Genomic DNA, 17,018 nt, shown 5'->3' on the forward strand with positions numbered 1-17,018 from the left:
AGAATCCCATGGACAAAGGGGCCTGGCGGGCTCTAGTACATGGGATCTCAGAGAGTTGGACACAGCTGAGTGACTGAGCATGCATGCAAATTAGCTATCGGGAAGTACTGAGCTTTATTTGTGTCTACAGTGGTTCCTCAGAGCCTAGATAACCAAGGACTCATTGCTTAGGATGCTGTGGGTTATCTGTGCCCCAGCCCTTGAGAAGCACCAGCTGAAGGTTGTTATTGTCCAGTAGTTCAGTTGTGTCTGACTCTGTGACTTCATGAACGGCAGCTCGCCAGGCTTCCTTGGCCTTCACTGTCTCCTGGGGTTTGCTCAAACTCACGTCCATTGAGTCGGTGATGCCATCCAACCATCTCATCCTCTGTTGCCTGCTTCTTCTTCTGCCCTCAATCTTTCCCAGCATCAGGGTCTTTTTCAGTGGGTTGGCTCTTTGCATCAGGTGGCCAGATTATTGGAACTTCAGCTTCAGCATCAGTGCTAGAGTCAATGAATTCTGAGATTTCTTTCAACCTTACATCTTAAGAGTTTATGAGCAAGTAAGTGAGGAATGAGCCAAGGGACTTTGGTTACCTTGCTGAGGATCAAATTGCTGTTTTCTTAACTATTCTGGAACTACATTTTGGTTTAAAGGGGCATCTTCTCAACTCTGGAAATAAATCTGTGACCCTCCATTTTCACATTAAATCTAATTGCCAATTCCTTAAGTAAAATGCTAGAAATTATTTGGTTGCAACCACTGCCATAATTTCCTATCAGTTTCACAATTCATTAAAATTCAACTTTTAAAATAAATGGTCAAGCTGGACTAGTGGGCAGAAAACTAGAAGGAATCCTTGAAATGACATAGGGAAGTTTGTTGGTGAAAGATGTGACCGTCCTGGATGGTTGGCAAAATACCTGTTTAGGAAGGTGTGCCTCGTTCTCTCTGTTGGCATCTAAAGGCTGTATTCGCACTCCAGACCAACAGCCTGTGCAGACAGTTAATCTGCATTCGCGGAGGCAGACACTGTACATGAAGGGCAGAAAATGGAGTAAACACAGTTCTTCTGTACTGCTGGAAGGAAATCTCTCTACGTGTACAGTGCATCATCAAATCATTTAACGTCATACAAAGTATTCTTTTCTGAAATGGTGCTTGATGGATTAGACCTACATGTCCGGATTTTTTTTTTCTTATATATTCCACAGTATGTCTTGTTGTTTAGGCCACAGTATGTATTGTTTCGTCACTAAGATGTGTCTGACTCTTTTTTGTGACCCCACAGACTAGAGCCTGCCAGGCGCCTCTGTCCATGGAATTTTCCAGGCAAGAATACTGTCGTGGGTTGCCATTTCCTTCTCCAGGGGATCTTCCCGACTCAGGGCTTGAACCCACGTCTCCTGCGTTGGCAGGGGGATTCTTTATTACTGAGTCACTGGGGAAGCCCCCACAGTATGAATACATACACCTGCACTACCATACTAGTGTTTGCTATCAACATATGAAGTAATATTAAATGATGAAATAATATTTGATGTATTTATTGTTGTAAAAACCTGTCCTGGCAAAATATACTTCATGATACTATTCTCTGGGAACAATGTAAAAGTATGTTTCATTATCATGGGTTTGTTGTCAAAGGCAATGTAAGGATTTCTGTTACCAATTATTTTTATTACTGCCAGTTTTCAACATTTGGAAACAATTTTCTAATTAAAGTCTTTTAAGTAAAGAATTTTAGCTTTGACATATTGTTAAAAGTATGAAAATGTCACAGGTAGAGTTTAGAAGAATTACTGTGTGGTGTTTAAATGATGTTTAGTGTTAAGTGATAGCAATTTAATGGACATGTTAAAACTGAGATATTTGATTTATTGAAAAACAGATTAAAAAGTTAATATTGGAGTGATGTAACTATTTCAAAACATCTGTTTTCAAAAACTTAATTTTTAATGTGTCTGAAGGTTGGATCAGGGCAAATGTAAGCATTGTTATTGTTTTCTTATATTTACATCATTGAGTGAGTGAAAGTCGTGAGTGTCCGACTCTTTGCAACCCCATGGACTGTACAGTCCATGGAATGCTCCAGGCTAGAACACTGGAGTGGGTACCCTTTCCCTTCTTCAGGGGATCTTCCCAACCCAGGGATCGAACCCAGCTCTCCTGCATTGCAAGCGGATTCTTTATCAACTGAGCTATGAGGGAAGCTCAATTACATTATTAGTATTTGCAAATCCTGTTTTCCTTGTAAATGTTATTTGAAGCCACTTGTTCTTTTTGTGTGAGTTAGTTTAATTACATCAGATGTGCGTGAATTTAAGCAAGTACACGTGAGCGGGAATATGCCATGTTCTAGCCATCTTACAGGCAGCACGCTGCATTTGACAGGTGAACGTCTGACACTGGAACTGCGTGGGCATATCAGTGTTACTTTGTATATAAAATCATAGTGGAAGTTGGTTTTCAGTTTTATTTCTATATTACAAATATAAATATAAATTATAAAATTTTCTAATATTTTAGTGGATTATCTTCTCATTTTGGAAAACCACTGGTTGACAAAGTAAAACTTTTATCAGCTGCTCAATTGAGAGTTGGTTTTGAGAGTATAGGTTCTTTGATGACATGAATAAAGCCTTAACAGCTTCATATCCCCCACGGTAACAGATGGTAGTGTTTATATTGTTACTTGTTTAGTGTTTTATAAGTTTTTAAACTCTTGACATCAGTGTCATCTTTATCCTTGATAGGAACCCAATGAAGTAGCTATCATACCTGTTACCAGCTGGCGAAATTGAGGCTCCTTAGTTGTGACTTGTCCAATGTTACATAAATGATAAGTGGAAGAACAGGAATTTAAAGGGCAAAGTCCTTTTTACTAGTAAGAGTGTTTTTTCTTATAGCCAATGCGTTACATAAAGGAAGTTTTCAAATATTTGCGAATGTAATCAGGAAAGCAGTGGAACAAAAGGTATAAGTGATTTTCTCACCCTTAGTGTCAAAAAGCAGTTGAGAAAGAGATCCAGGATAAAGAACTTAAGTTCTAAAATATCCCAGCCTTTCCTTTTTCAGTTGGTTAACATTGCTGGGTAATTTGATGGAGGTGAATAGTTGATAAAATGAACAGGAAACTGAAGAAGGGCGGCTTTCAGGATGGCAGCTCCACGATAATTCTGAGGAATAGTTACGGAATGCTACTAGTTTTCTAGACTTAAGTGCTAGGATTTGTGATCTCTTCGGATTCTGTGTGATTATCTATGTGTTGAAATGGAAACTGGCATCGATGAATAGAAACTTAAATTATCTCATTTATGCAAGTCAGTATTCAGAGACTGTTTATATAAACAAAATAAATGAAAATGGTTAGAAAAAATTTTGACCACATTTCAAGCTGGATAGTGTGGCCAAAACTTCAAATTTCCTACTCGGTAATATTTTCAGAAATCATAAAAGATGTATTTTACAGGAGCAGAAAAAAAATGATAGCAATACTGAGAATATTCAAGAAAATAATGGGGGCAACAGTGCATGGTCCTCTCAAGGTACTGAGTGCTTGACTTCTGGGGTGGGTTAAATATCTCTTTTCTACTAAGAAACAGCTCTCCTGCATAGTGGTATGACAGCCCTCTCCCACCCTTCATAAGGCAATTTCAGGTTCTAAAAGAAAACCATATTGTTTTAGATTGGGAAAACTACAGAATAATATAAAATAAAAATTTTAAATAGAAAATAATTCCATCAAATTAGTGTATTAAAAATTGTACATAAATGGATATAGCATCTCTTGGTAATTTGCTTGAGTGAAAGCAGTTACAGTTTTTTTAGGATTATTTTGGATCACTTAGAATGTTTAGATGGGGCTTCCTTGGTGGCTCAGATGGTAAAGAATCTGCCTGCAATGCAGGTGACTCGGGTTTGATCCTTGGGTCAGGATTATGCCCTGGAGAAGGGAGTGGCTACCTACTCCAGTATTCTTGCCTGGAGAATCCCATGGACAGAGGAGCCTGGAGAATCCCATGGACAGAGGAGCCTGGAGGGATACAGTTCATGGGGTTGCAGAGAGTCAGACACAACTGAGCGACTAACAAGCACGTTTAGAGAATGTATAGATGCTCTGTGTAAGTAGGGAGTCTAACTTATTTACCTACTTTGTGAATAATAAGAAAACCATAGATGTAAAGACTGTGCAGTTAGGGAACTTGAAGGGATATTTTGGAACTTTCAGGTCACCTTAAGTTTACAGGTAAGGAAACAGGTTTGGAGAAGAAAAATTGACATTCCTGTCGTCATACTAGGAGTCAGAATTTGGGTCTCTGCGACCCCTTTGTAATTATAAAAGTATCACACTTTTAATTATAAACTTTTCTGAGTTTCTTGTGTTACTGTTTAAGTAGAATTTGGCATTTCTTGTTCTTTCTGTTATTCGTTTATTTATTCACTCATCCAGTAACTGATTGCTTTCTACTGCTAGTGTCCTAGTTACCAAAGAAGCAAGAAATCCTGTTCACTGTGAGAACTGTGCTTATGTGGAAAGAATAGCTCTCATGGGCTACTGTGAAATTAAATGGGTTAGTGTTTATAAAATACAGCCTGTGAGGCTGAGTCTGTTATACCGTCCTGATTTTGCAGATGAGGATATTGAAATTAGCGAGAGGGTAAATAACTTGCTCAGGGTCACAGAGCCTGTGAGAGGAGAACTGGATGACATTTAGGAGTCAGGCCTGCAGACTGTGTCCTCTACCTCTGCCCTGGATCAAATATCTTTGACAAAAATTCAGGTGAAATTAGATGACCTTTAGATGTGTGGGTCTTAGATGAAATTAGATGAAACAAACATTTAGGTGAAACAAAATTTTAAAAATTAGATAAAAATTTAGGTGAAATTAGATGACCTTTAGCCATGTGGGTCTCTCCTTGGATGGAGAATGTAGGTGACCCTTAAGATGTGTGGGGCAACAATTTGAATCTGACTCATGAGAGCCAGTTAATTTCCAACTTTTTTTTTTTAAAGGAAATAATGAATAAAGCAATGATTCTTACAACATTTGAACTCATACTTTAATTATGTCTTCTTTATTTAACTTTACAAAGTCTTCTTTTTCTTTTTTTCTTCCCATGAGAACAGTATCCCAAAGAATCATTTTGAAACACATACTATAGATGAAAACCCTTTGCAGATTGCTTGAGTCTTTCCTGTATGGTTTCTAGGTATCTCCTCTCAGTGTTTTTGGCCATTGACTTGTATGTTTATTTCTCTGGCACTCTGTGAGAAGACAGTGTATAAAGAAATGGTGCATGGTATTTGGGAAGAACACTTGGTTCTAGAGTCCTTGGTTCTAAATTCTAGTTCAGTCACCTCTTTTAGGTCTCTTTTCTGTCCCCCGAGTCTATACATTTATGTTCTGTTGAACCTCTAAGATTTTATGAGTAATCTGTAAAATGTATATAAAGTATGATGTGATAAGTAAATGTTAAGATCCTGTAGTTCCATAATATTGATGATGAAGGGTATAGAGTCATTGATCAATATGAACGGTAAAGATCTTTAGCACAGTTGGTCATGTTTCAGGGATTTTTTTTTTTCTTCTTCTTCTTCAGTCAAAGTAACAACTCAGCCTTCCCCTCAAAGGGAAATTCATTTTGTACTAGCGATCATGTTTATAACTATAACTAACTGTGCCAACTAGGCAAACAAATCCACACTGATGAAATACATGGGGCGCATTTCTTCTAACTTGAATGACTTGAACTTTTGGTATGTTGGGAAAGTCATTTCATCTATGATCTAAATTGCTGGGGAAATTTCCCAGGCTTTTCCAAGCATGGTTAACTTGCTGAACCACATGGTTTTGCTTCAGACAAATAACCCCATTAATTCCATGTTTGCATATTTCATGGAGTTCCCATTGTCTTAAGGTCTGGAGCTACATCAGTATACAGTGTGGGCATGGCTAGCACTGAGCGTGATGCCTGGGAAATCTCATGTGACCAAGAAATATTTGATACATAAGTGAAAGGGCTTGTTGTTGTTGTTCAGCCGCTGAGTCATTTTCATCTCTTTGCGATCCCATGGACTATGGCACGCCAGGCTTTCCTGTCCTCTACTATCTCCTGGAGTTTGTTCAAATTCATGTCCGTTGAGTTGGAGATACCCTCTTCTCCTCCTGCCTTCAGTCTTTCCCAGCATCAGGGTCTTTTCCAGTGAATCGACTCTCTGCATCAGGTAGCCAAAATGTTGGAGCTTCAGCTTCAGCATCAGTCCTTCCAATGAATATTCAGGGTTGATTTCCTTTCCGATTGATTGGTTTGATCTCCTTGCAGTCTAATAGGATATATAAATAATGTTTGTTTGTTTGTTTTTTTCAAGAAACTTAACCATAATCCCAGCTAGAGCAAAGTTATTCTAGCAACATCTGGACCATCCCTCATAGATGTTCTTTTCTAGGACTTTGTTGGCATGTTTCTCATTCTTAGGAAATAGAAGAATTTTTTTTTAAGTGATGAGCTTTACAAAATCTATCTTTTTATAAATATATAACTTTATAAAGTTAAAAGTCTTTATATAACTTTTTATATAACTATTTTTTATAAATAAACAAGAAAAATAAAAAATAAATAAATAAATAACCAAGAAAATCCCACCCAAAGGCTGTTTTCACCTTTCATTTTTTAAAAACCATATTTCATATTAATAAAAAATTTTAGATATTTACATTCCACTTAACTACCACCTTGTCATTTTTTTCCTGTTAATAGGTCTTGGGTTGTTTGTTTTTTCTTTGGGCACGCTGCGAAGTTGTAGGATTTTATTTCCCTGTTGTTGTTGTCCAGGCACCCAGTCGTGTCTGACTCTTTGTAACCCCATGAACTGCAGCAGGACTCAACCCTGGGCCCTCGGTGGTGGGTGTGTGGAGTCCTAACCACTGAACCGCCAGGGAATTCCCAGGTTCTCTGTCTCTCTCTTTTTTTTTTTTTTCAAATTGTTCTAAACAGGGAGGTCAGCACATTTTCTTGCAAGGTAGATAGTTCTTATGAGCCTTACAGCCTCTGTTGCAGCACCTCACTCCTGCTGCTGCTGCACCGAAGCAGCCAGAGTCAAGATACGATAAACAAGGAGGCTAGCTGAGTTCCGGCAGCGCTGTTTATAAAAGCAAGCAGCCTTCTCCAGCCTCTTCCACTGTGATGAACATCCTCCTGTGTTCAGTGTTTTGTTTTTTTTTCATTCATGTGTATATGATACTTTCAACAAGGTTATCTGAAAAACTCTTAAAGCCTTGTCAGATTACTTTTTTTTTTAATTGGAGGAAAATTGCTTTACAATATTATTGGTTTCTGCGGTACAGTAATGCAGATCGTCATAATTTTATACATAAAACCCCTCCTACATGGGACTTCCCAGCTGGCACTAGTGGTGAAGAACCTGCCTGCCAGTGTAGGACCTGTAAGAGACATGGGATCAACCCCAGGGTGGGGAGGATCCCCTGGAGAAGACCATGGCAACCCTCTCCAGTGTTCTTGCCTGGAGAATCCCATGAACAGAGGAGCCTGGCGGGCTATAGTCCATGGGGTCGCACAGAGCCAGACACAACTGAAGCGACTTAGCGCACAAGCCCTCCCACATGAGCCTCCCTCCTCTCGCCCATCCAACCCCTGTAGGTCATCACAGAATGCCAGGCTGGGCTCCCTGTGTTATATAGCAACTTCCCATCAGCTGTCTATTTTATGTTCAATAATGGGCATATATATGTCAATGCTACGTTCTCAATCCATTCCACCCTCTCCTTCCCCTGATGTATCCACAGGTCTCTTCTCTATGTCTGTGTCTCCAGTTCCTTCCCCGCAAATAGGTTCACCAGTATTATTTTTCTAGTTTCCATACATATGCATTAATGTATGGTATTTGTTTTTTTTCTGACTTAACTTCACTCCTTATAACAAGCTCTGAGTTCATCCACCTCACTAGAACTGACTGTTCCTTTTTATGGCTGAGTAATATTCCTTTGTATATATGTACCACATCTTTATTCATCTGTCAATGGACATTTAGGTTGCTTCCATGTCCTGGCTGTTGTGAATAGTGTTGCAATGAAGATTGGGGTGCATGTTTTTTTGAATTCTACAGCAGTGGTGGGGGGAGCAGTGGCCTAACCCTGCCTGGCCTGTCCGCATCATATGAGGTTACCAACGTTAGATGGTTTTGATCAATGAAAATAGTTTCAGGTACTTCAGCATAATAAATATGAACTTTATGAACTTTTTCACATGACATACCCTCCAGAGTTGCAGCCTGATCATATCCTAGATCTTTATTTCAGTGTTCCTTTGTCTTAAGTTGGGGCTTTAGCAGGGATATGAGAAATGGTGAGTCAGACCTATGCTTGTGGAGATATTCTTAGCTCAGGGCAGGGACGCGAGTTTCACAGTATCATGAAGCACCAATACAGAGCAAAATGTACATGTGAGTATCCCAGTGCAGCCTACTGGGCGGTGAATCCCAGGATCCAGACCTAGCTCTTGTGGATTCTAAGACCATGCATTTTAAACTCCATGTTGTTATACAGTCACTAAGTCATATCTGACTTCACAATCCCACGGACTGTAGCCCACCAGGTCTCTCTGTCCCTGGGGTTCTCCGGGCAAGATTACTGGAGTGGGTTTCCATTTTCTTCTTTCCACACCAGGGATCAAACCCACGTCTCCTGCATTGGCAGGCAGACTCCTTACTACTGAGCCACCAGGGAAGCCTTTCTTACTCTACGCCTAAATATAATTTGAATTCAGAGACTCAGATGCAGTAAGGTAGTCTTACCTTTAAGTGTAGTTCACTTATACATTCTTTTAAACTTGGGGTTTGCAATCCATGGGTCTGTTTTTGTAAATGAAGTTTAGTTGGAACAGACTGTGGTTCATTCCTTTATGTATTTCTGGTGTACCTCTCACACTGCAGGGGCAGGGTTGAGTGATACTGACAGAAGCCTTATAACCTGCAAATGTTAAAATATTTACTGTTTGGCCCTTACTCAAACCACCTAGCACAGGTAAAGTAGTATCCTTTATGTTAGATTAAGAGTCCACAAGCTCCATCCTGTGGGCCAAAACCAACCTATTGTGTGTGACTTTGTAAAGAAAAGCATTGAAACACAGCTGCCTGTGCTCATGTTTGTGTTGCCTTTGACTGCTTTTGTGCTTCTGTTCCATGAAGTCAGTGCCTGAAACTGTATTCAAGTCCCTTCTTAAAAAAATTTACCATGCATTTTTTTTTTCCTCCTCCTATTCTTTCTACTTTCATTCAGGATTATATATCCTTCCTGCATAAGGATATATTAAAACATGAGGGTTTTTTTAAGGCTCTGGAGCCAAAATATCTGAGTTATTGATCTATCACATTATACAGTTGATCCTTGAACGACATAGGTTTGAACTGCACAGGTCCACTTACATTCAGATTTTTTAAAAATAAATACACACTACAGTATACTACATGAGCCAAGGTCGGTTGATTCCTTGGACGCAGCATCCAGGATACAGATGGATGACTGAAAAATTATGTGTGGATTTTTGCCTGTGGTGTATTGGTGCCCCTGCACTGTTCAAGGAGCAGCTGTAGTTATTTTTCAGTATCAACACTGGTATAAAACAACAGGCTGTGTTAGTGAAATAAAGTGGAGAGAATATTTAATAATTAGGATGTTTTAACTCCCTCATGATTATAATTTGCTAAGAAGTTGGGAGGTTGACAGAAGAAAAAATCTGAATTCTTTGGAAGGTTTTTGTATTTTGCTGGAGTGCCTCTTCTCTGAGTGGACTAGTCTAAGAAAGTGAGCAGACTTGTTTTGTTTCTGCCCCGTCCCAGCTCTGTTACCATAGGTAGGGACTGCTTGCTGTCTCTGAGATGAGCCTCCACTTACTCACTGGTCAGTTGGGGTTATTAGTGCTGATCTCCTCAGAGGCTTGCCATGAAGATTAAATGAGGTAACTTTGGTAAAGTGCCTTGGAATGCATCTGCCTTAAAAATATTATTTTCTTTACCTGCCTTTCATTCTCTTGAAGTGTTGGTTGGGCAAATTTTTCTCAGTGGTCAGTGATGCTAATCCTAGAAGTGTTTCTTTCTCTTCCTCTTCTAGAATAGTTCTCAGACTGAAACCTCTCAGTTTTTGTTTTGGCTGACAGAGGCTGACCCCTCAGGTGAAACGAAAAAGAGGCATCGTACTGTGAATGAGAGACCAGGAAACGGACCTGAGAGAGAACAGGCTCATGGGGCTTTTCCTTCTCTTGTTTGATTGCAGTATAAAGAAGAGGGCGGCAAGGTAACCAGTTACTGCCACGAGACCATGACTGGCTGGGTTCATGACGTGCTGGGCCGGAACTGGGCCTGTTTCACCGGAAGGAAGACAGGAAATACCTCGGAGAACGTGAATGTGAACACAGCACGCCTTGCAGGTCTTGAAGAAACGTGAGTTGTCGTCAATGAAAGATCCATTCAGTTTTTTATGGTGTTTATAAGGATGTGTCTCTGTTAATACTTGGAAAATTTAATTTGATTATATTAACTTTATTTGACTTAGAAACACAAGCCATGTTATGTAAAATGGAAAAATACGTTGAGTGATTTAACTGAGAGAAGAAAGTATTTTTTCAAAATACTTCAAAAGTAATGGACCAATGAGGGCTCTAAAGAATATTTATATAAAGGACCATAGAATTGCTGTGACTTATACAGGCAAATGGAACAACAGATGGGTTCCAAATCAGGAAAGGAGTATGTCAAGGCTGTATATTGTCACCCTACTTATTTAACTTATATGCAGAGTACATCATGCAAAATGCTGGGCTAGATGAAGCACAACCTAAAATCAAGATTGCTGGGAGAAATATCAATAACCTCAGATATGCAGATGACACCACTATTATGGCAGAAAGTGAAGAACTAAAGAGCCTCTTGATGAAAGTGAAAGAGGAGAGTGGAAAAGGTGACTTAAAACTACCAACTAAGATCATGGCATCCGGTCCTATCACTTCATAGCAAATAGATGGGGAAACAGTGGAAACAGTGGCTGACTTTATTTTTGGGGGCTTCAAAAATCACTGCAGATAATGACTGTAGGCATGAAATTAAAAGACACTTACTCCTTGGAAGGAAAGTTATGACCAATCTAGACAGCATATTAAAAGCAGAGACATTACTTTGCCAACAAAGGTCCATCTAGTCAAAGCTATGGTTTTTCCATGAGTCATGTATGGATGTGAGAGTTGGACTATAAAGAAAGCTGAGTGCCGAAGAATTGATGCTTTGGAACTGTGGTGTTGGAGGAGATTCTTGAGAGTCCATTGGACTGCAAGGAGATCCAACCAGTCCATCCTAAAGCAGATCAGTCCTGGGTGTTCATTGGAAGGACTGATGCTGAAGCTGAAACTCCATACTTTGGCTACCTGATGCGAAGAGCTGACTCATTGGAAAAGACCCTGATGCTGGGAAAGATTGAGGGCAGGAGGAGAAGGGGATGACAGAGGATGAGATGGTTGGATGGCATCACTGACTCGATGGACATGAGTTTGAGTAAACTCCGGGAGATGGACAGGGAGGCCTGGCGTGCTGCAGTCCATGGAGTCACAAGGAGTCGGACACGACTGAATGACTGAACTAATCCTAATACAGAAAAATCATTTTATTATTGCCACGTAATAAGATGTTGCAGGCTTCCCAGATGGCCCTAGTGGTAAAGAACCTGCCTGCCAGTGAGGGAGACATAAGGGACAGGGGTTTGATCACTTGGAGCATGGAATGGCAACCCACTCCAGTATTCTTTTCTGGAAAATCCTATGGACAGATTGCAGGCTACAGTCCTTGGGATTGCAAAGAGTTGGACAAGACTGAAGTGACTTGGCACAGCACAGCACAATAAGCTGCTGCAGAATCCTTGCAGATACATATGTTTATTTTGCATCAAATATAGGTGATACTAATCGAATATAAATCTTAAACAAGGCAATAAATAACTGAGTTTAAAGTTCTTAGTATTTATGTAATGTTTTAGTTTGCTGAGGCTAACATAACAGATCACACAGACTGGTTTAAGCAACAGAGATTTATTTTCTCATAGTTCTGGAGGCTGTAAGTCCAAGGTCACGGTGTCAGCAGCTTTGGTTTCTTCTGAGGGCTCTGTCCCTGGCTTGCAGATGGCGGCTAGCTGTTGTCCCTACACACTCAGCCTGTCTGTGTTCTAATCTCCATTTCTTATTAGTATACCAGTCATGTGAGCTTCCCAGGTGGCTCAGTGGTAAAGAATCCACCGGGTAATGCAGGAGATGCAAGAGACTTGGCTTTGATCCTGGGTCGGGAAAATCCCTCCGAGAAGGAAATGACAACCTGCTCCAGTATTCTTGCCTGGGAAATCCCAGGGACAGAGGAGCCTGGCAGTCTTTAGTCCATGGGGTCACAAAGAGTCGGACACAACTGAGCAAACACACACACACACACACCAGTCATACTGGAATAGAGCCCAACCATGTGACCTCATTTAACCTTGATGTCCCCTTTAAAGGCCATGTGTCTCAATATAGTCACATTTTGATATATTGAAGTTTAGGACGTGAACACATAAATTTAGCTTATAACAGACAGTTAATATTTTTCTTAAGTCAGGTCCAGTGTAAGCCACTGTGAACCACACAAGAGATTTCAGACTTTATTAGTTTGGAAGGAAAAGATAAATATTATTGGTAGGATATTTTCTGTTTTATTTGACTGTGAAATCCCCTGAAAGTGTATATGAGCAGATCACCCAGAGCCAGGCCACACAGGGAGTGAAGGACTCCACAACAGGAAAGGGGGATGTGAGTTCAAAGAGGACAGATTGCTCTTGTATGGGGAGGCACCCCCCTCAAGATTTAGACCAATTCATCACCTCCATTTGAACATAGATTTTAAGTTGCTTTGCTTGGCTTGACCCTTGAGTGACACATTTCCTATGAAGCTGCTCACTTTTCACTCTACCATTTAGGATATACTGTGTACTATGTACTTTTCTGATATTTCAAGCATTGCCTCATTTGGTGAAGAAGCTACAGCCAGAGTGCTGAGAATCTATGTTGCCTCACTTGTAAAATAAACATTTAGGACTAAGTTACCGTCAAGGTCTCTTTCAGCTCTTAATGATCAAATCTCAAGATAGATATTTATAATTTAAAACATGTTTCTTTTGGTGTTGGAGAAGACTCTTGAGAGTCCCTTTGAACTGCAAGGAGATCCAACCAGCACATCTTAAAGGAAATCAGTCCTGAATATTCATTGGAAGGACTGATGCTGAAGCTGAAACTCCAATACTTTGGCCACCTGATGCGAAGAACTGACTCATTTGAAAAGACCCTGATGCTGGGAAAGATTGAAGGTGGGAGTAGAAGGGAACGACAGAGGATGAGATGGTTGAATGGCATCACTGACTCGATGGACATGAGTTTGAGTAAACTCCGGGAGTTGGTGATGGACAGGGAGGCCTGGCGTGCTGCAGTTCATGGGGTCACAAAGAGTCGGACACCACTGATCAACTCAACTGAACTTGTGTTTTAAGAAAAAACAACTGTAACTGGGTTTTGTTGTTTGTTAGTTTGTCGAAAATAGAATGCAGAGAATTTTATGTTTAGTAAATGTACCTCTCTGGTTTCTCACTTTGAAAAAAGTGGGAAAGTACTTTGATAAAAACATTAAAACATTATCAATGTAATTGCACATTTTTGTTATTATTTCCAGTGCTTCCAGGTTGTTTGGTTATATCTCAATACTCTCTCTGTGAACATGTGAATTAAAAGAGAAAGAAAAGTTCACAGTATGCCTAAAGTTACTCAGGTTAGGTATACCTTGCTTTGTATAACTGAATGTTAATGGAAGTTATACATTCACTATATGTATAACTTAGAGTGAATATAACTTATATAATAAGTTATATAATATATAACAGCTTACATAATATAACATATAATAAGTATGACTTATTCACTATATGTATAACTTATATGTATGTATAGTATATGAAGTTATCCATACACTATATGGATAGTGAGTCATACTTAAGTCATAGAACCTTTTTTTAGTAGAAATAACATGGTGAATTCTGTAATTCCTGGCACCTGGCACATAGGTGTAATACACGTTTGTGTTAAATGAATAATCAACTCCCTCAATCTTTTGCATTGGTAAACATGCTCTTTGTGTATTAGATTTGTTTACATTTCTGTCCAAGCATTTCGCATCAGTTAAACCAGTGCCTCTCAGTGTTGAATGTTGCTGTGAATCATCTGGGAATCCTGTTAAAATGTAGATTCTGATTCAGGTGGCCTGGATTGACATTTAGATTCTGCATTTCTAGCAAGCCTCCAGGTGCTTCTGCTGATACTGGCTCAAGAACCAAATCTGAGTGACAAGGATATAAACCTTGTCCATACGGAACAACTTTTTTTTCATCAAGTGATTCTAATACTTGCCTTGCTATATATACATTGAATACAGTTTTGCTGTACTTCACCCCACACCCTTTTTTATTATTGCAAAATTTAAAAGGTGATGTGTGTGTGCTCACTTGTGTCCAACTCTTTGTAGCCCCATGAACTGTATCCCTCCAGGCTCTTCTGTCCATGGAATTTTCCAGGCAAGAATACTAGAGTGAGTTGCCATTTCCCCCTCCAGGGGATTTTCCCGACCAGACCCGGGGACCAAACCTGAGTTTCTTTTGCCTCCTGCATTAGCAGGCAGATTCTTTTCCACTGTGCCACATATACACATTGAATACAGTTTTGCTGTCTTCCCCACCTTTTTTTATCATTGCCAAGTTTAAAAGGTACATTGTAGAAATTGTATTAATAGAGGTGTGATTCTGTGTTACCACTCAGAGATAACCTTGGTTGTATGTACTTTATAGTATCAATATAAATGTACACTTTCACAAAAATTGATCCATGCTGTGTCAACTTCTTTGATAGTCTGCTTTTTTGTCTAATATAGTGTGAACATTCTCCCATATCACTAAATAATCCTGCAGACATTTTTACTGAATAAACTGTATAGCAAATGAAGTGCCATTATTTATTTAATCCATTCTTTGTTTTGGAATTTATGTTTGTAATCTATTAATAGTATAAAAGTGTTTCACTGAACATCCTTATACAGTTATCTTAGTTCACTTAAATTTTATTTTCATAGGACACATTCCAGTTCTAGGCTGCGGATATAAATGTAGAGATACAGAGACTGATATGCCCAGTTGCCTTCCTGAAAGATTAGATCACTTTATACTCAGGCCTGGAGTATGAGTGCCTATTTTAATGGGATCTATTTACATCGGTAAAGAGTGTATCTGAAACCATCTTACTTTTGTTGGCAGGTATTCTAATAGGCTCTACAGATATAACCACGACTTTGTGAAAGCTATCAATGCCATTCAGAAGTCTTGGACTGCCGCCCCATATGTGGAATATGAGAGTCTTACCCTAAAAGATATGATCAGGAGAGGTGGTGGCCACAGCCGGAGAATTCCAAGGTAATAAAGTGCATCTCTCTATCACGAATAAAGATCTGTGTTGATTGATATCCTCCCTTCTAACCAGCCCTCCTTGGGTTGCTCACTGTTTTATTGGTCATCCCGGCTGCGATGTTTATATCCTTTTCTCTGACCATGCCCCTCTTCTGTTCACATGTGTTCTGATGTTCTCCAGGTCCTGTTTATGGGCTTTGCTCTCTTCCTGTTTCTCCACTTTGGCTGGAGGGCCTTGTCATCTCTCGCCTGTATGATGGATCAGCTTCCTGCCTTCTGTCCTTTTGATCTCTGTCCCTCCCCGTCCCCATGCTTAGCCACTCTATGAAATACTGCCAGGTATATCTTACTATATTCAGCTGTGATCGCATTACTACCTGTTGTCTCAGGAGTAAATTTAGCCTGGTAATCAAAACCATCTAAATTTGACCATAACTCTGTTTACCACCTTGACCTGCTTTCAAACAATATGACAAAAAATTGCTGAAAACTTTCATCTACCGCCATTCATGAAACTCTGTTTGCCTCACACACCCCTGAACTTGCCTATAAAAACCATCAAATTTGCCACCTGTAAAAATCTCAAAATCCTTTCTCAGTTTTGAGGTCCAGCCAAAAAAAAAAAAAAAAGTTACATATTTATCAATATACTTCTCCTGCCTTCAGCCAGAAGTGGCGTTTCCCATCTTAGTTTACATACCCCATGATATGCATCTGATGGGAAATTATATCATTCTTTGAATTTATATAGTCAGGAGTTTCGTAGATTTCTTTAATTCCCTGAAAACTATAGCTGAATTTAGCATACGTAGTCCCTTTTAACATTTATTAAATGACCAGAGACATTCTTGTAATGCCATACCTGGCTGCAGGAAAAATTGATGTGACTAAAGGGTAGGAAAACCAACTGAAGAAGCTAATGGGGCTCAATAAATTGTGTAGCTAGGTTATTTTCTTTTAGTATATCAAAGCATTTTCTAATATTCAGAGACTATAATGATTATTTTCTTAGTAGCTATAGAGTCCTTTGTTCAAGTTTTCTTGTTTAAACAGACCACTGATAGTTTAATGGTTAACTAAAATACATTGCTGGACGAATGCTGGACTGGATGAATCATAAGCTGGAATCAAGATTGCTGGGAGAAATATCAACAAATATTTACCACTCTAATAGCAGAAAGTAAAGAGGAACTAGAGAGCCTCTTGATGAAGGTGAAACAGGAGAGTGAAAAGGCTGGCTTAAAACTCAATGTTTAGAAAACTACGATCATGTCATATGGTCCTACCATTTCATGACAAATAGAAGGGTTAATTTTCTTGGGCTGCAGAATCACTGAGGATGGTGACTGCAGCCATGAAATTAAAAGATGCTTGTTCCTTGGAAGGAAAGTTATGACAAATCTAGACAGTGTATTGAAAAGCAGAGATATCAGTTTGCCAACAAAGGTCCACATAGTCAAAGCTATGATCTTTCCAGTAGTCATGTACAGATGTGAGAGTTGGATGAT

The 17,018-nt window shown here is 39.4% G+C and overlaps 1 protein-coding gene across 1 annotated transcript in view; it reads left to right on the forward strand.

The window, feature by feature from the left end:
* Nucleotides 1–17,018, forward strand: part of CTSC (cathepsin C) — a 40,590-nt gene that overhangs the window by 11,944 nt on the left and 11,628 nt on the right. Inside the window, exons 3-4 of the mRNA XM_065936864.1 lie at nucleotides 10,273–10,439; nucleotides 15,361–15,516. Of these exons, the coding sequence (XP_065792936.1) occupies nucleotides 10,273–10,439; nucleotides 15,361–15,516 (323 nt within the window). The remainder of the gene's footprint in view (nucleotides 1–10,272; nucleotides 10,440–15,360; nucleotides 15,517–17,018) is intronic.

This window comes from Muntiacus reevesi, chromosome 5 (assembly GCF_963930625.1).
Source record: "Muntiacus reevesi chromosome 5, mMunRee1.1, whole genome shotgun sequence".
In the NCBI taxonomy this organism is placed as follows: Eukaryota; Metazoa; Chordata; class Mammalia; order Artiodactyla; family Cervidae; genus Muntiacus; species Muntiacus reevesi.